The sequence below is a fragment of the Pelodiscus sinensis genome, chromosome 12 (genome assembly GCF_049634645.1).
Source record: "Pelodiscus sinensis isolate JC-2024 chromosome 12, ASM4963464v1, whole genome shotgun sequence".
Classification (NCBI taxonomy): domain Eukaryota; kingdom Metazoa; phylum Chordata; order Testudines; family Trionychidae; genus Pelodiscus; species Pelodiscus sinensis.
Window position 1 is genome coordinate 8198778 of NC_134722.1, and position 19596 is coordinate 8218373.

General features: G+C 39.0%; 1 protein-coding gene across 4 annotated transcripts in view; it reads right to left on the minus strand.

Moving 5' to 3' along the window:
* USP10 (ubiquitin specific peptidase 10) overlaps positions 1-19596 on the minus strand; it is an 89876-nt gene that overhangs the window by 12362 nt on the left and 57918 nt on the right. For all 4 annotated transcript variants that reach the window (XM_075939978.1, XM_075939976.1, XM_075939977.1 and 1 more), the window contains 7 exons: positions 16492-16583; positions 13070-13179; positions 12549-12604; positions 11029-11132; positions 10604-10703; positions 9727-9907; positions 3053-3218 (listed from right to left, as the gene is read on the minus strand). In XM_075939978.1, coding sequence (XP_075796093.1) covers positions 3053-3218; positions 9727-9907; positions 10604-10703; positions 11029-11132; positions 12549-12604; positions 13070-13179; positions 16492-16583 — 809 coding nt within the window. The remainder of the gene's footprint in view (positions 1-3052; positions 3219-9726; positions 9908-10603; positions 10704-11028; positions 11133-12548; positions 12605-13069; positions 13180-16491; positions 16584-19596) is intronic.

Sequence of the window (19596 nt, forward strand, 5' to 3'; positions counted from 1 at the left end):
AAGTCAGCCGCTGCTGAAACTGACCAGCGGCTGACTACAGGAAGCCCAAGGCAGAGTTGCTCTGCCCCAGGCTTCCTGGAATCAGCCGCTGATCAGTTTCAGCAGCAGCTGACTTGGGGACGCCTGGGTTTCTTAAGTTGAATCTGTATGTAAGTCAGAACTGGCGTCCAGATTCAGCAGCGGTTGAAACTGATCAGTTTCAGCAGTGGCTGACGCCAGTTCCGACTTACATACAGATTCAACTTAAGAACAAACTTAAGTCCCTATCTTGTACGTAACCCGGGGACTGCCTGTACTGGCATTAGAAAAGGTTCAGCGAAGGGCAACTAAAATTATTAGGGATTTGGAATGGGTCCTACATGAGGAGAGATTGAAGAGACTAGGACTTTTCAGCTTGGAAAAGAGAAAACTAAGGGGAGATTATAGAGGTCTATAAAATCATGAGTGGTGTAGAGAAAGTACATAAGGAAAAGTTATTTACTTGTTCCCAAAATATAAGAACTAGGGGCTACCAAATGAAATTAATGGGCAGCAGGACTCGGATTTCCACAGTGCTGCCCCTTTAAAACACCGCAGCAGCATTTCAAAGGGGCAGGGCACGCAATTACATTTTTTAATCGCGCAATTAATCATGATTAATTTTTTAATTGCTTGACAGCCCTACTTTTAGCATGTAAGGAACACTGAAAAGAGAAATAAATTTCACTTTGCCATGCCAATTTCATGATTACTTTTCAGATGATTTGTTCATGATTTTAAATGGAAGCATAACTGAAATTAGGTTCAAGAGGCTTAATAGAAGACAACTGCCCTAACCTTGCTAGTAAACAAAGTAATCATACACATTAAAAACAAATATCTGATTAGCTATGTATTTTCATTTCATCTCAGATTCTTCTCCAATTTCTAATGGAGAAAAAAAAATGATAAAGATCTCATTGAGATGCAGATGTGAAATTTTATAGAAACAATTTTTAGTACTTTTCCTCTGAGTATAGATTTTGTGTTTCTGTTCCCTGATATGTTTAGGCTAGGCTGACTCAGCTTTTAGGATGTAATACCATGTTTAAAGCAGAACTGGTCTGTGCTGACCTGAGTTACTATTACTTTCCTCTGTTAAACTGTTTGTAGTTCTGAATGAATCAAGATGCATCTTTTTTATATTGATGTGCATTCAAGAATTTCTTGAATGCAAAAACTGGCAATCTTCTGTGAGCATAAAAGGAGATTTCCCTGACTTATTGTGATTCTATATTTTTACATACAAAAACTGGATGAACGAGTTCTACTTAACAGTGCCCATAGACTTCCCACTTCTCATATATCAAAGAAAGAGTAAGTAAAAGTATGTAAGAAGGGCCTTTATACAGCTTTCTCTCTCTCAAGCCATTTCTCTTTGACTACACAAGCTACAATTTTAGTATAGTGGGACTATGACTGCTCTTAGAAAGTCTATATAGTGAGGGACTTCATATGCAGAAGTATCTACCCAAGTATGATGAAGTGGGGAACACTCTTTTTTTTCTGGGACTCTTCCTAATCATAAGTGAGAAGTCCTAGAATCTAAGTGGCCACATTTTATATAAGGAAAACTAAGGACTTTCAAACCTTACCCAGGATCTTGGTCAAAAGTTTGTAAGCTATTAACAGAGGGAGGGTGGGGGAGAGTACATCCACTTAGAACATAAATTTTGATTTTAGAAATGTTCCATTTTTTATAGAAATGTAAATACTTAAATAAGTATCTTGATCTTCTGAAGTATTGAGTGCCACAAGCTACAACAGGAACAGCAGAATAGGCTATTCTAATTTTGTTTTATTAATGGACACATCTTTCTCATAACTCAAATATAGCTTAATTTTTTTAAAAAACCCTTAGGCTGGTATGAAACTCTAAATTTTAACTTCAAAAGGAAAAATCTTTGGTGAATCCTCAGAGGGAATGAAAACACGGAATCAAAACGCAAGCAATACTTATGGCTTTCACATGAATATTATGTTATTTACTTAAATGAGGCTCATGGTACCAAAAAAAAAAAAAAAAAAAAAAATTGAGAGCTTCTCTTATGGCTGGTCACCATGCTCTTCCTTCTAAAGCAGTGGTTCTCAAACATTTTGGCCCATAGCCCACCTGACTCAGTGCAAATCTTTCCGTGGACCACCAGTTGCTAATAGAAACTCACCATTAATTACATAATAAACACGAGCCATTTTGCTACTGCAACAGCTACAGAGACTAGTTTAATTTAAATTATTAAACAGATTGAGTATTTTAACTTTCTCGTATTAGTTTATCAAGCTTCATTTTCAATAAGATAAAATATTAAGTTATGGCCAACACAAAAGATTTCAATGTTTCCTTTGTGGCAGGGATGGGGAACCTTTTTTGGGTTGGAGGCCATTGACCCAGAGAAATATCTGTGAGGAGAAGGAGGGAGGAAGGGAAGGGCTGAGCTCCAGCCATGGACCACCTGGAAGGAGGCTGCAGATCACTAGTGGTCTGTGGACTGCAGTTTCAGAACCATTGTTCTAAAGCAAGATATTATTAATATCTTCATGAAAAGCCAGGAAATACTCTCAACCAACCAACCATTTTGAAGCATACCTGTGTTAATAGGAGTGTTTGGCAACGGTCAGGTCACCTGAGATTCTGTGCTTTAAAATTAGTGAAAAAATGTTTTCCTTATGACAGTACATATTACCACTTCTCAAACAGTGAATTTAATTTATATGCCCTCCTGACAAAATCCCAAGCCAACTATTATAACAGATCTGCAAATACACTAGTTTACGATCAAGTATTTCATTTTACAGAGTTCGTGTGTCATCTTGTTTGAGTTACCTTAACTATATATATATATATATATATAAAAATAAAATCTGAATACACTTGCCAATTATAGTATACTTTGTAAGGTTAGCACCTCTTCTGTTAACATGAGCATTAATTTTTAAGCATCTAGTGAAAAACTAACAGCTGTATAAAAAAGTCTTTAAAAAAATAAATTAATGTTTGCCTATAAAATGTTCAGCAGACAACCCCAGAACACACCTCCTGTTTAGTTTTCGTGGTGTAACCCTGGACAGACTCTCTTGCCACCAAGCTTTCCAATGCATCCTGGACAGTGCGTATCTTGTCAGACTGAATATCCAGTTGTAGAGTGAAAAATGGCTGCAGAGTGGCAGACTCCTTAGAACTCTGCTGGTAAACCACAGATCTAAAAAACAGGAAACAAAGTTTGAATACTACATGAACAGTAGGACCTCAAAATATGAACACCAGTATCAACTGGATACCATGAGAAACTGCAAGTAACCAATCAGACAGAAGCAGACATCTCTCCCTGCCAAAGGACGGCGCTGCGGGACCAACCGGGCAGTACCCCAGCTGCTCTGCCCCAGGCGTCCCCAAGAGCAGCTGGGGTGCTGCCAGGTTGGTCCCACAGCCCCGAGGGGCAGCGCTACGGGACCAACCCGGCAGCATCCCAGCTGCTCTATTGCAGGCATCCCCGATTCAGCTGCTGCTGAAACTGACCAGCAGCGGCTGAATCAGGGATTCCTGGGGCAGAGCCAGACTATTGTAAGGGGGGGCTATGAGGGGTCTGGGGTGGCATCCCCTCCCACCCCACTCCAGACCCCTCATAGCCCCCCCTTCTGATAGTCCGGCATATCTGATAATCCGGCACCCCTGGGTCCTAAAGGTGCCGGATTATCGGAAGTTTACTGTATTGTGTTGTACAATGAATTATGCTTAAATTGGGGATGTTAAGTAGCGGTTAATTAGCTAATTGAGTAGTCAGACGAAATTTCTATCGACTACTTGATTAATTGATAGGAGGAGGAGAGCACTCACTACTCCCGCTGCAGCTCTGCAGTTTAAATGTAGTACACAAGCAGTCCATCTCTTACTACATTTAGCTCCCAGGGGAGGTGTGAGCTGGAACTGAGCAGTCCCACCAGCTTGCACTGGTTGCGGGACCACTGAGGCTCTGTCTCCCCTAACTTCTCCTCCGCCCCTCCCTCTCCATGTAGATGGTGCTGGGGAGAACCGACTTAAGCCGGCTCCCCCAGCACCAGCTCCTGCTCTCCCCACTTTGCTGTCTCTGATACACAGGTAACAAGGAGGGAGCAGGGAGAAAGCGAGCAGTCGGGTAGTCAACTTCCCGAGTAGTCACTTATATCCCTAGTTTAAATCTACTCGTCTTTGCTAGTCTGAGTCTTCAGGACAATTAATGACACTTTTCTTTACAAGTTATGAAGTATATTCTCCTACAGAATGAACCTCTCTAGCCTAGCACCCTGAGGACCTGACTAATGATGAACCAGAGAATCTGCCAAACCACAGGAGGTCAATTTGTCTACCAGCATTACCAACACTTCCACTAGGAATGGGCCTTAATTTATATGATAATTACCTTATACATTACAAAGACAGCCTCTTTACCTTTTAGTAATAGAGATGTAGCCCTGTTAGTCTGGTGTAGCTGAAACAAAAGACTGGACTATGCAGAACTTTAAAGACTAACAAGACGGTTTATTAGGTGATGAGCTTTCGTGGGCCAGACCCACTTCCTCAGATCAAATTGTATATATGGTCATGACAATTTTCTTCCACAATTTGATCTGAGGAAGTGAGTCTGGCCCACGAAAGCTCATCACCTAATAAACCATCTTGTTAGTCTTTAAAGTGCTACATGACTTTTTTTCCCCCACTACTTAGTGGATTTTCAGAAAACATTTAGGGGTAAGTTAGAGCTAAATGACAACACAGAACACTGAGAGCGAGGATTGGTGGCTGTAAACAAACTTTACGGGACTACAGAAAACTTGGCCACATCCATGATAAGTGGACATTGGGTTAACTAAAAATCATGCTGTTTCATGGATGCTGCCGGACCAGAGGATGCCAGACTAGAGAGGTTCAAACTGTACTTCTCTTGACAGTGCTAAGGCAGGGCTGGGCAAAATACAGCCCATGAGCCAGCCACTGGATCTGGCCTGCAGACAGAGTGGAGAGCCCCAGGCAAGCTCCCTGCTGCCCTCCCTCCCCAGTACACTGCTCAGAAAAGCAGCTGCAGGGCTGTTTCAAGTTGTTTCAATAGGACTCTTTCAACAGCTTCCCAGGAATGGGGGGGAAGGAGGGAGGGGACAGACTTCAGACATTGCCCCCACCCCAAGCACAGACCTATTAGCTGGTTTCTGGCTAATGGGGGCTGCCTGTTGGAACAACAGGTAGCGTGGGAAGCTCCCCTCAGTTATTCAGATGCACATGACCGCTACAGCCTGTGCAGAGATGGGGGCAGGGAATAAGTCTCCCCTCCAGAGCCTGTCTCTAGCACCCCAGGCCCTCTCCCGCCCCATCATCCGTTCCTCCTCCACACCCCATTCAACTCAAACTCTCTCCCCATCCCCCGCACTCATACCCCACACACAACCCAAATCATTTGCCCCTCTCCTGCATCCATATCCCCTCCCAGACCCTGTCCCAGGTCACAACCCAAACCCCTGCCTCCCCCTCCTGCACCCCAGTCCTCTGCCCCAGGTCACAATCACCCCCTTTCATTCAAACTCCCTCCCAGACATCACATCCCCTCCTGCACCCCAATCCCTTACCACAAGCTCCATTAGGCACCCAACCTCCATCCCAGACCTGCACCTTCTCTGTTAATATCATGGAAGAGTGTGGCCCTTGGTCACTTTCCAAAATCTTGGCATGCCCCCCATCACTGATATAAGGGAATGTCTATACATGCCATTTAAAGCAGAAAAAAATCTCTTTTTCGTGCAAAACCCAAGGAAGCGTCTACACTTTCGCTGCAATGACTTTTTGCAGTGAAACTCAAAGTGATAATGATACATTTTTAGAACATTAAATGTTTTAGAACAGATATTTAGAACTGGCAAGTACTAATGGTCATCTAATAGTTCTGTAATGTTGCTGAGAGAATTTCAGCTGAGTTCAGTACTGTAATCATAATACTTTAAAATCTCTAAATGGTTTCTAATAATAAATTCCACAAATAGTTTAGGATTTGTCCTTTCCCTAGTCAGATTTTGCAGACAAGCTTTGTTCACTTACTGGTTTGTCTTGAATACAAAGAGGAGTCCCTTTAGGCTACGTCTACATTGGCCCCTTTTCCGGAAGGGGCATGTTAATTTCAGCGATCGTAATAGGGAAATCCGCGGGGGATTTAAATATCCCCCGCGGCATTTAAATAAAAATGTCCGCCGCTTTTTTCCGGCTTTTAGAAAAGCCGGAAAAGAGCGTCTACACTGGCCCCGATCCTCCGGAAAAAGCGCCCTTTTCCGGAGGATCTTATTCCTACTTATTCAAAATAGGAATAAGATCCTCCGGAAAAGGGCGCTTTTTCCGGAGGATCGGGGCCAGTGTAGACGCTCTTTTCCGGCTTTTCTAAAAGCCGGAAAAAAGCGGCGGACATTTTTATTTAAATGCCGCGGGGGATATTTAAATCCCCCGCGGATTTCCCTATTACGATCGCTGAAATTAACATGCCCCTTCCGGAAAAGGGGCCAATGTAGACGAGCCCTTAGTGTTTATGTCTTAAATAGAACTGCCTTCCTATTTATATTTGGAAAGTTAAATCAATTTCAGCCTTTACATGAAAACTGGAATATATGATTTGATTGTAGTTTACTTATGAGCAAAAGGCATTGTAAGAAAAGGTGATTTTTAATTGATGTTCAGCCTGCTTGAATCATTTTTGAAAATATATCTAATAACTCTTTGTTTTGAAGAAGTCCAGGATTAACATATTAATTTTTTTAACGTGTTAATCGCAGGCTTTAATGCTGTACTGCCTCTCTGAAGTGCCGCTGTGGAGCTTCAAAGGGGCAGTGCAACACGGAGCCTGGGATCAGTTGGGGACTGATCCCAGGCTCCGTGTTGCACTGCCCCTTTGAAGCTCCTGGGGTCAGCTGGGGTCCAGGGCTGCCTCTTTAAAATGTGCGTGGAGGTGGCGTTTGAAAGGGGCGGGGCAGCAGCAGCACAACTGATCCTGGGTTCTGCTGTCGCGCAGAGCCCAGGATCAACTAGGCAGTCCCCAGCTGATCTCCCCAGCAGCTGCCCCTTTGAAACGCCAGAGGCGGAATTTTAAAGGGACAGCCATGAAGCCCTGGGTCAGCTGGATGGAGCACCATCATGGGCTCCCCAATGCTGTGAGGAAGCCCTGTGCCTTGGGAGCCAAATCCAGGCAAACCAGAGGCTTAGGTTCCCTGCCCCTGCTTTAGAGGTTTGCAGAACATTTAATACACAAAGCATTTTCTTTTGTAGAAACTACAGCATAAATTAGTCATGGGGAAAATGCAGTATTTTTAACAAAATACAGGATTTCTGAATCACAAGTTATTAAAAGGATTTGAACAATTGATTTTGAGGTTTCTCTTTGGATTTAGAAATCTTCTGCCTTTTACCAATGTTTTCAGGGGAACCCAAATACAGACATCTTTCAATAAAATTCATTATGAAAATATGCATTCATAATTTCTTAGATACTATTGTAGCACTAACAGCATTTACTGATACTAAGTGAGTACAGCTAATATAAAAAACAGCTTACATTTCTTCAAAGAAAAGCAAAATCAGTGTATCTTGCGGGCAACATTTTTGCCAGGCTTATGTGTATGACAAATTTGCATGAAAAACATTTGAAAGCTGTATGATAAATATCTGAAGTTTTGAACAAGTTATAAATATAAAAGCATTCTATCAATTTACAAAATCAGAAGCCCTATAAAAATGGACCTACAGGTTTATGTTTAAGTGTTTTCAATCATCTACTTTTTCTCTTCACAAATATTTATAGAAACAATGCCTAAGTAAGAATGCAACTAACCAATTAAACAAAGCTAGACGAGAGGCTAAAATGTCTCTCAGCAGAAAGGTGCCAATTGTACCAAGTTTTACTAGCTGTCTCTTCCATTTGATTTTTCTATTTCTGATGCTTTTATTTGGTCGACTGCTACTGGCAATTTTGCTTTGAAATCTTCCCTATTTCCACCCTCAGCCTTAGAGGAAGATGCATTCCAACATCTTAAGATGGGATACTGTTTCTGTGGTCTACAGTGTGACCTAGTTTGAAGGCTGAATGAGATGGGTGTGGTGAAAGTAGACGACAGACACAGAAATGGATTTTGTGGTTCTGCTGCTCAATGCGAATTTATTCTTTTTTAGTAATCACTCAGATTTCTTATTTTCAGTGGACTTCAACAAGAGACAGTGTTCCTAATAATATCCTTCATTTCATTTTAAGTAATTTATGAAATAATCATACAAAAATCTTAAATTGCCCTGGCAATGACAAAAATATTTTGTGATATTTGACAAAGGATACGGGAGAATGGGGAGAATGTTCCAGTAAGTACAGACATATGTCTGCCAATTCTATGGAAAGCATCTTTTTATTTGCCAGCTGTCTGACTCAGATCTCTGAAGAATAATTTTGGTGTTTTGCATATGGAAGGAACCAACCAGACTTATTCATATTTCTAGACTGCATACCTGGCAACACAAGGAGTGCAAAACTAGCAATTAAATGTCTAGCCTCCAATTTAAAATTAATTCTTCATATTGTAACATTTGTTGTTTTGGAACATGTTTAAGTATTTACTCTGCTTTTTATTTATTTATATATAATCTGAATGGTGCTTTTTAACTTGTTATTTCCATATCCCCTCTTTGCCTTCCTGTACTGATATCTGGGCCTCTACTAATGCCCCACATCACCTCAAGCTGTTACAGAAATTGATAATGGAATTTTAAAAAGATCTCTTTGGATATGGACATCTTTTTTAATAAAAGCAGAGAAGATGACTATGGCTACAATAGAGAGCTTACAGTTGTGCCACTAAACTATTGCTAATGCAAACACACTATACAGCTAGGAGAAAAGCTCTCTTATTAGCTTTGTTATTCAAGTCCAGCTTCCTCCCCTGCAGTCAGCAGAAGCTCTTCTGCCAACATAGTACTGTACACACGAGTGTTTATGTCAGTGTAATTTACCTCGCTCGAGGGGCAATTTATTCACACTCCCAAGCAACATAAGCTGTATCATAGACATAGTCTTAAGTCTCCCTTGCTTCTGGGAAGCAACATTGTCTAAAGAACTGACAGTCTCATCTTCTGAATTCTATTCCTATTTTTCTCCACGCACTAGCTTTGAACTATACAAAACAGTTTTAATTCTTCTACCTATAAAATAGGCTAGCATGTCACAAGAAAGCTCTAAACCTGAACTATTTCATTAAGTCCTTTAGATCCTTGTATGAAAGCAAGTATACATATACAAAATATGTACTTTTCAACTTACTGTCCATAAACAATTGTTGTACATATCTGTTCCTCAATCCAACCTTTGCTCTGTAAAACATATTACAAGATGCACCTATTATGTGACACAGATCACAAACTGATTTATGGGAACTAACCTACACAATGACATGAAATCTTTTAAACCCTCTCTACTGGAAGACTGTTTCATCATTACAATACCAAGTTCTCTTGGCTTCTGTCAACTGGTCACAATTCCTTTTAAAACCATCAAAAACTAGTCATGGAATACTGGTGCAGTCTCTGGTGATTGTGTATCTTCTCAGTTGCAAAGCAATGGAAAAATGTATGGGTGAAGACAATGAAGTCCATGCTTTTTCACAGCTGCAAAACAAGTACAATGTATTGTATTAAAAATAGTCTAATAAAATGTACCATACCTTATGTGACCACCAAAAATATCAGTAATAGGCGTCTGAACAAAGTCAGCCTGTCGCGTAACTGATGATTTGTTGCGGGGCCCTACTTGTTCCCATTCGTCCTCACTCCCTTCTCCTTGTTCATCCTGATCCTCCTCTTCGTTTACAGATTGTGTCTCAGGACCATTGGAAACAGAGATTTCTTAAAGAGGAGAAGAGAGGTTAGATATAGATTAACACAAATAAAATAATCCCCAAGTTTTCTTTATAATGGAGACAGAGCTGGTTAACAACAGGATTAATAATAGGTCTCTGACATATCTGGAGCTGTAAAGAGAAAGGTAATGTTTTAAAAATTCTGATTCAGACACTTGTGTGATGTGATTTCAAGTTTCTTATCCGCTTTATAGGAATAATTATCAGAAGATTAGGAGGCTTTCTTATTTTATACCATTCTTTGTGCAATTTTGCAACCATGAATACTCAAGTGTTTAACAGAATGCAATTTATTTACATGATCGCATACAAACTACACATGAAGAAACAAGTAAGTTCAATGTAGTATTAGATAATTAACCTTTGGGATTGTACTTTAGAAAGTTAAGGATTTTTCTGGAATAATTAAAACATTTGCTTATCCAAAACACCTTTGATAACTGGATGTGTTACAGTGCACACAAGATTGAACAAATATTTTTATGGGTGCCAATTATGTACTTAATGTATTAAAATGACTGCATACCAAACCTTAAAAAAACCCAATAAAACATAATGACAAGACCTGTAGTGCATCCTTCCTCCTTTCACCCTTCCAAAAAAAAACAAAAAACAAAAAACAAAAAAAAAATTTACAGGCAAGTATTTGAAAATGAAGTCAGCTGGCTACAGATGAGCTTACTTTCATTGTGTGGGCAAAGAAGTTTCTTTAGGGTCAGCATTTCCTCATGTAGTCCATTCAGGATAAATCCCAGGTATTCTTCAGCATCTTCTTGTCTGCCCTGAACACAAGAATAGTATTTTTAAATATATTACACTATTGTACGGTGTCTACAACTTTAAGCAGATTCAGGACATTGCCACCTTAATTTTTTTTAGATGCATTAGTGAAACAGACATTTTGTATAAGACAGTACTATCAGTTAATACAGAACACAGAGTCTAGGAGAAAAAAAATTAACTTTAACTGTGAAATATATTTTTGGGCTTGAGTGCAGGACTGATTTTATTAAGAAAAGTAATTTTAAGAATACTGCCTGCTTTGAAATACAATTTACTTTATGTACACTGTTAGATACAAGCAGTCTGAAGATTTTTAAACGGCACCTTTTCTGACAGGCTTGACTTGATAACTGTCAACAGCCTATAGATGTACGTTGGTTCAAAGGCAGCTCCAGGTCGGATGTCTCTCACCATTTTATCACCTAAAGCTGCAAGGCAAACAGAAGTAACACAATAACAATTATAAGCAATATTGAGAAACCATAAAATGGAAAGATTAAGATAAAAGCTAGACTGTCAGAATAACTTCTGGTGTTTGATAAACACACTGCTTCACCAAACAGTTACATGATCAAGCAGCTGAAATAAACCATGCTCAAATGACAAGTTATAAAATCTTTGATTCTGTCTGTATTAAGATTTAAGTTTTCCAGAGACATTAAAAAGTGTATCAATGACTGACAAGTTCAATATCCAAAATGTTTCAAAAATGTGTATTTCCCCCTTTTATAAGAATCTTCACCACTAGCACAAATGAATTAATTTTACTTCACAAAACCTACGTGAACAAAAATAATCCCATCCCATCCTCTAAAAAAATGGGATTTTTTTAAATCTAAAACAGACGTGTTAGTATAGCATTGCATTAGCTACTATCAGTACTACAAAGTATCACCTGCAATCACTTTCTATTCCATCCAGTTAGTGTACTGTATCTAGCAGTGTTAAGAACTGAATCACATGCAGCATTTGCCTGTTTTACACCTCTTATACCAGCTTCATACATCTTATGTGGCCCTTGAATATAAGAACGGCCATACAGGGATGGACCAAATGTCCATTTAGCCCAGTATCCTGTCTTCTGATAGTGGCCAATGCCAGGTGCCACAGAGGGAATGAACAGAACAGGTAATTATCAAGTGACTTATCCTCCATCAATTCATCTAGCTCTTCTCTGAACCCTGTTAAGCTATGTCTACACAGCAAGCAGTTATTTTGACAATGTCAAAATAATGTCGAGCTGGAGGACTTCTTACTCTTGACTCCTGTAACCCTCATTTTACGAGTAAGGGAAGTCGGAGGAAGAGTGCTCTTCCTTGGACTTCTTGCTGTGTAGACAGTGCCAAAAGCAGAAACAAGCTATTTCAATTTCAGTTACGCAACTGACATAGCTCAAGTTGCATAGCTTATTTTAGCTTTAGCCCTTCTGTGTAGACGTGCCCTTACAGTCTTGGCATTCACAACGTCCTCTGGCAAGGAGTTGCTGTGAGTGACTCCAAGATCTCTCTTGAGTGGTAGCAGCTCATCATTTAGTTCCATCATATCATATTTATACATATAGTCATGGTCCCAGAATGAATTTTTAAATAGTTTTTGACCCACTAAGATTTTCTTAAATGAAGCTCTGAATCTCTATGATGTGGCCTTTTCGTCTGCAAATTTCTTTGGGAATCATTTGTCTACTTCAGACATACGTGGCCCAGAAAAAAAACAAACACTAAATCAGTATTTTAAAAGATGTCTCGTGCACTTTACCAAATAAAGTTGACTAAAACATGAGAAAATGAGCTTATACCATTTAATGTTTAACTATCTATTTTGAAGAATCTCATTCCCCAAATCACCTTGTTTTGCTTTAGGTGGCACTGGCATATTAGTGAACTCGTTCATTAGACGAACACTGAAATAGAAAGGAAAGAACAATTGCGCATCATCACTATGTTAACAAAATATAATTTATCCATACAGGGTAGATTACCATGTAAATCACTCAAAATATTAGATGAAAATAGGTCCTGGAAGGCCAAAATCAAGTTAGGAATATGCTAATAAAATGAGTATTAGATTTAAGTCAAGTCTTGAAGCTTTATTGCAATTTACTATTGCAGCTTCACTAAGTTTGGTGTATCTAAATTGATCTTCCTGAACAAAGATTAAAGAAATACTCTGCTCCCTTCACTACCATAATTAAAAATAAAAGCCAACTACAAAAGTGAAGTGGCATTAAACAAATCATGAACTACTGAATGTAATTATAAATCCATTTTCATCAACTGAAATACTATAATGGTTTGTTAGACTTCTCTGTTCACCTACTTAAAATTCTGACACCCAAATACTAAGATTTTTCCAACAAATTACTTACAAACTGTCTATCATTGGTGTTGAGGTGCATGGTCGCTGTGATTTTGAATACACTGGAATTGACTTCATTAGGTGATACATCGGAGGACAAGCAACCAAAGCCTGCAGTGTCTATCCATGGTATTAAGGAGCTATTCAGAAAATATAGTCTAGATATACGTTAAATATCCAATGACAAACTTTATGCAGAACAAATACTAAAATCCTCTATGTGCATAAAAAAGACCAATCCAATAATCACAATGAAATTGATGAAAGGATTTTTCTCATATTATTAATAACACTCCTGTTTCCAATTCACAAGAGTCACTTGAAAATGAACCTACAATACAGTATGAGAAAGTGTTATACTAGTTATATATTTTAACATTTCAAATTAAGATAAATGTGCTAGATGGTTTTAAAAGAGGAGAGAACTTCTGTAAAACTTCCCTCCGATTCATCCCAACAACATAAAACTCCAAATGTTAGTCTAAAACAGTGGTCCCCAACCTTTTGGGGCTGCCAGGAGCCTGGGGGCGGGGCCGCTCATGCACCGGAATGTGCCGCGTACCCGGGGCAGGGGTTGCCCATACACTTCGCGCCCAGGGTTGGCACCGGCATGGTGCCCGCAGGCACCGCGTTGAGGGCCACTGGTCTAAAAGATCTTATCTGAAAAACTGTTGGAGAGAGGAGCCACAAGACAAAAATGGCAGTTGTGTATTGTTAATCAGGCTTCACTCACATAGTATGAATGTGGCTCTCACTCTCAAAATACTCCAAAAAATTAACAAAAAATCCCATGTCAATAATAAAACCAAATATTCACATCTGAACATATCTATTTAATCACGCCTTAGGACAGATAGTTTCTCATTGATTTGGCATATACACCACTCTTAGAATGGAATGAAGCAGACACATCTAAGAGAATATGGATATGGAAGACTAGAACACCTCTTATATTTCTCTCTTTTTTAAAGTTCACCTGAATAGAGATGATTTTTCACCCTGTACAGTAACTGAGATTCTTCAAGATGATGTCCTTGTGGGTGTTCCAGTTCAGATGTTGGTACATTCCTATTCCTTTGATTGGAGACAGTCTGACACTGTTGCTGAAGCCTATCCAGTACTATGAAACCAAACTCAGTTCCTTATCTTTCCCAGGTCATAGACTGAACTCTAAAGTAGAGAAGGGAAGGTAGTGGAACACCCACAGGGACCAATCATCTCTGTTACCACACATGGTGAGTAACTTTCCCTTCTTCAAGAAGCATCCCTAGGATGCTCCAATTTCAGGTGATTACTGAACAGTGCCCCATGGCGGACAGAAGGGGCTTTGAAAATGAGTGAATAATTGATCATTTAAGTGCTACCAATACAACCAATCTTGAGCTCTGATCTATCGCATATTGTTTTGTAAATCCAGGCTGTTTTTGTCTGACTCATTGGTTGACAGCATCAACCACTATTGAATTCAGTGTAGGGTGAGAAAACAAGTAGTCCTTTGGAGGGAAATAGTATTTCTCATCTGGTCACTTTACAGATGGGTTGTATCATAACGGGGATCTGCCATGTTTTTGGCTGGCTACATAAGTGTGTCATTTAGGGAAAGCACAATGTTAGGTGAGGAGGATGTATGGAGATGGCCCAGTAATTTTGTGCTGAGAATCTGGGACCTTCTCTAGAGGAATCTTTGGGGTTATCAATGATTCTTTTAAGAGTTCTAGGAAGTGTTTAAAATTGTTCACCAATATAGTAAAACCAATACTATCCAAATTAATGATTAACCTTCTAAATCAGGCAAGAGATGGCAGGGACACTATATCCTTGTCCAGGGAAGAGGAAGAAATTTTAGATGTTGGCACTGTATCCTGTTCCCAGGTTTCCTCCTATTCTTCAATCCCTCCCAGTATGGACTCAGGAGTCTGGGCAACCATCTTTTGCATGTGAACTAGAATTCCCAGTAAGACTACTGAATGGGGGATGGCATAAGTGGTAGCATTCGGGGGAAATACCAGGTCCGGGTGTCAGCCCTGGGATGGATTCTAGACTGTACAGGTGAATGCAAGGCTGCAGCAGACTGAATGGGGGAGGAGTGCTGAGATGAGAAGGAACTATTCTCCTATCTTCTTCCTCACTACAGAATGGAGAGGCCAGAGAAGTCATCTGATGCAGTGCAATGTATGCTAGGGAAACAGTGCTAAAAAGAGGTGATTCAGGTGTTGATGAGACATACAGCTATGCCTATCAATGGTGTTGGTAATGAGGTGGTCGATGCCAATGGTGATGGCCTTCAAGTGCCTTGCACCGGAGGTGGTGCTATAACTTACACAGAGTATATCGGTGTTGCATCTTAAAGTGGCATTATTCGTGCCCTAGTGAAGGAGGTAGGTTTCCATTTGCTCAACTCTGAACCTGCCCACTTAGTGTAACTGGCTTTCACAGTACATGTGGTAGTGGATGATCCTGGTGCCTCATGAGTACTCAGCCATGGTTTGGTTGGTACCAAAGATGAGGAGCAAGCTGAGGAACACTTCTTTTTTGACAGCCCCTTGAGAGAAATCAAAGCTCTTTTGCTAACTGCCTTTTTGGAGCAATGAGCCTTTTACTATGACACAGGTGAAGTTGCCGAGTAACACTGGCCGGGGAAGTTTGTGGACATGGATCAGATGCTAGGTATGCAGACGTCTCCATTAACATATGTTTGAGGGGTAAGTATTTATTCTGGTACAAGGCTTCAGGTTAGTGCAGGGAGCGCACTTTTGAGTGACTATCTGAACCCGGGATCACTTCTTGGCAGGAAAGGCAGCGCTTGAATACCCAGCGAACTCGACGTGGCTTGAGTTATCGTGGTTCAAACCTAATGGTGAACTAACTAAGCTAAGGGATATTCAAACTTGGAGTAAAGGGGAAAAGATTTTTTTTTAAAGAATATAAATGGGGAGAAAGGGATAAAAGAAGCTAACTAGAGTAAAGGCTACTCTAAACTCCTAAGTACAAGCATCTTAACACTGTTGGAAGCTCTAAAGCTAATGATGGTTGGGAAGGAACTGAGGAAGTCAGGTCACGTGGTGCTAAATAGACTGTGACAATGGAAAGAGACAAGAGAGTGCATGCGCAACACAGATGAGCACGGCTGCTGAAATTCTCTAATCAAAAGCACAGGGATGCACCAATACCTACAGTGGAACACCCACAGGGACATTCCTCAAAGAACACACTACTATTGCTTTTGATATACAGCTGGAAGGACTTCTGCAACATACAACAGTCATAGCTGAAGTGCACACTTTTTAAAAAATGATATACAATACTGGTAATTCAGACAATAAAAGCAGCCAATTAGAACAACACTGTCAATATATTAATATTCTAGACAACACTGACAATTACCATAATAATGAATTTAATTTAGGTTTCATTTCCCGGAGATAAGGATACAGCGTTGATATAGCACCAGTTTCCTTTATTAATCAGCCCTCGTGGTTGCAAAGATACTGGTTTATGTATTAATTTTACATTCTCCAGTAATTCTGTAGAATTAAAAATAGTAAGTTTAGTATAAAAATGTACAAGGTAACAAGTCAAGTTAGTTACAATGCAAATCACCCCTCTAAATAGTTAATAATGCCTCTTTTTTTTTTTTGCTAAACGTAAGTACTCTTTCCCCTTTTCAATTCACACAGATAGTCAAAGTCTGGAATCCTTGGAATGTTCCAACAGGAAGCAGAAAATGAGGGAGTCTGGCATTTTCTTAGATGTAGTCTTGTTTATTTGCAAGTGATGCCCAAGTCCTGTTTTTCTGAGGGCAGGAAGAACCAAGAACAAAAGAAGCAGTCTTAGCTTTCAGCTCCAAGCCTCGCTAGCCACCAGATCCAAAAGCTGGCCTTTTCAAAGATTACACTTAGCCTCAGCAGTAGCTGGTGAACATTCTTAGAGGTTTTTTTTGCCTCTGCCTTCCTCTCTCTCCCTCACTCTCTCATACACAAACAATACTGAAAAAGAGCCCGCCATCCACTTAGCACAAATTCCTGAGTAGTTTCACAACCCCCTTATCTCTTAGGTGAGCCACCTCTGATTAATTTATCATAAGTTATATTAATTCAAGGGTGTGTTCACAACCAACTTCAAAGATGCAGCCCCAAGAACTCCTCAGAATAAATGTATACTATCAGATATGTCCTTTTCAGTGAAACTTCAGTTTAGGGTGGTGTGAAAGTTAATGTCAAAGCTTTAATAAGGCTTTTCTACTACTTTTACAAAATCATGACAAGACTTTGGTGTGATTATTTACATCTTTCTATACAGGTTTTAAAATATATATATATATATATATATATATATATATATATATATATATATATATATATATATATATATATAATATTTCCATTTGTTGTGCTCCCCTACAACCAATTTTACTGAGTATTTACAAACTTCTCTGTTGGTTTGAAAAGAACTGAAATTGACAGTTACTTCAGTTACTTTATAAATTTCAACTTACACAATGTTGTGCCCAAAATATCTTTGTGCACCAGCACCAATTCATGTTAACATAATGCAGTTTAGTTCCTGGGTGTTTCAGAGCACAAAAAGAAGCACATAACACTGACTTACGTAAATATCAATTGTGCATACGTGGTCCTCTATATTTTAAAAATGGGGCCAAGATCTTAAAAAATGTTAAATGTCCATTATTGGTGTCACCTTCCCAAAATTGCACAGTTCCCAAAAAAAGGTGATCAGATTTGTGAAAGTGAGAAAAACTGGGGATGAGCACTTTTGTAAATATAGGCACTTCAGTACCTAATGAGGAACCATTAGATATGGTGCTTTTTTCAAAATCTCATCTGAGATTTTTAGAATCTGCATAGTACCCCAACACAAATTTGCAAAACAGGTGAAAGGTGAAATTTAAGCAAATGGACACTGTACCTTGATAACAAGAGTAGATTATTCTTTATTATTGCTTTTATTAAACTAACATCTGGGTCCCCAAATGAGACTAGGGCCACGTTGTGCTAGGCTCTGTGTAAACACAATAAGAGACTGAGTGTTGTTATGCTTGAAAAGCTACAGTTACAACACTGGAGCAGTCCAATGTAGATGCCCTATGACAATGAAAGGGATTCTCCCATTAGCATAGGCAATCTGTCTTCTCAAGAGGCAGAGAATGAATTTTTTCCATCAAGCAAACACTGTCTATACCAAGAATATCATCACTGTGAAGCGTGGATTTTTCAAATCCCTGAGTGACCCAGCAGGGTCGATCTCACCATTTATTGTAGATCAGATCTAACATGTTCATAGCAGTCTTAGTGGGAGCAGCCTGTTAGTCTGAAACTTTAAAAAAGTAATCCTGTGGCACCTTAGAAACTAACATATATATAAAAGCTTAAGCTTTTGTGGGCAAAACCCACTTCTTCAGATGAGATGATCTTGAGGGATTTTGACTAAAGATCATCTCATCTGAAGAAGTGGGTTTGTCCATGAAAGCCCATGATACTAGATAAATATTTTTGTTAAGTTTCCAAGGTGCTACAGGACTATTCAGTGTTCACAGAGATATATGTAAATAGATGAGAGAGACAAAGGGTGGGAGGAGAAATAGAAGCACAAAGAAGTGAAGTAACTTGCCCCAAAAGTGGCAGAACCACAAATAAAATCCAGGCCCTTTTACTCCAAATCCTGTGTCTCATTGATAATATTATTCTTTTTGTTTTTAATTTAGTACTTTCACAACCAAATCAGCTCATATCATAATAAAACATAATGGAATCTCTTGACCTTTCAACTAACTAATGAACAATGATCATAAGAGATATCAGGGAACATAAAGGTCCCTGAAAATGTACACGATAGTTTAGACAGAAAGATCATCTTTTAGGTTAAGACACTATCATAAAAATCTTTTATTGGGAATAAAGGAAAGTATAAGTATATCACATTCTGATGCTGCATGGTTTAGAAATGTTTAAACATTTCAAAACAGATAACTAATAGAAGAAATATTTAATGTAAGCATATTTGTTAAAGTTGTACCTTGAAATTTCTGGTACAATTTTCTATTAATTTTATGTATTGCAAAACAAAAATTTGTAAAAAAAAATTACCATTCTAACAACATATCTTCTCTCTTCTACATCAGATTAAAACACCAAAAGTTCCAAAGTAATAAAACAGGAAAAATACTTCCTGATATTTTCTAAACAATTTCAGTTGTTATAAAAGCTAAACTACCACTACTCTAGAAAGTTCCTTTCTAAATCACTACTGAAGTTTGTAACTTGTGCAAAATGTTAATTTCATTCCTTACTGTTTTCCTCTTTAAGCATAAATTTCCCTTCCCATTTTTATTTGTGTCTCTTACAGTCAAAAGTAAACTGAAGAAACAACCAGTCATTTGGATCTTTAGCATCCTCTTGTGGCCACAATGTTGGTTTTGGAAACAATGTTTAGATAGCGAACATCTCCAGAAAATTAGTTTTCAGATACTTTTAAAGGCATTTTGTTTAATTTCAATTGACCTCAAAACTACTATTTAGG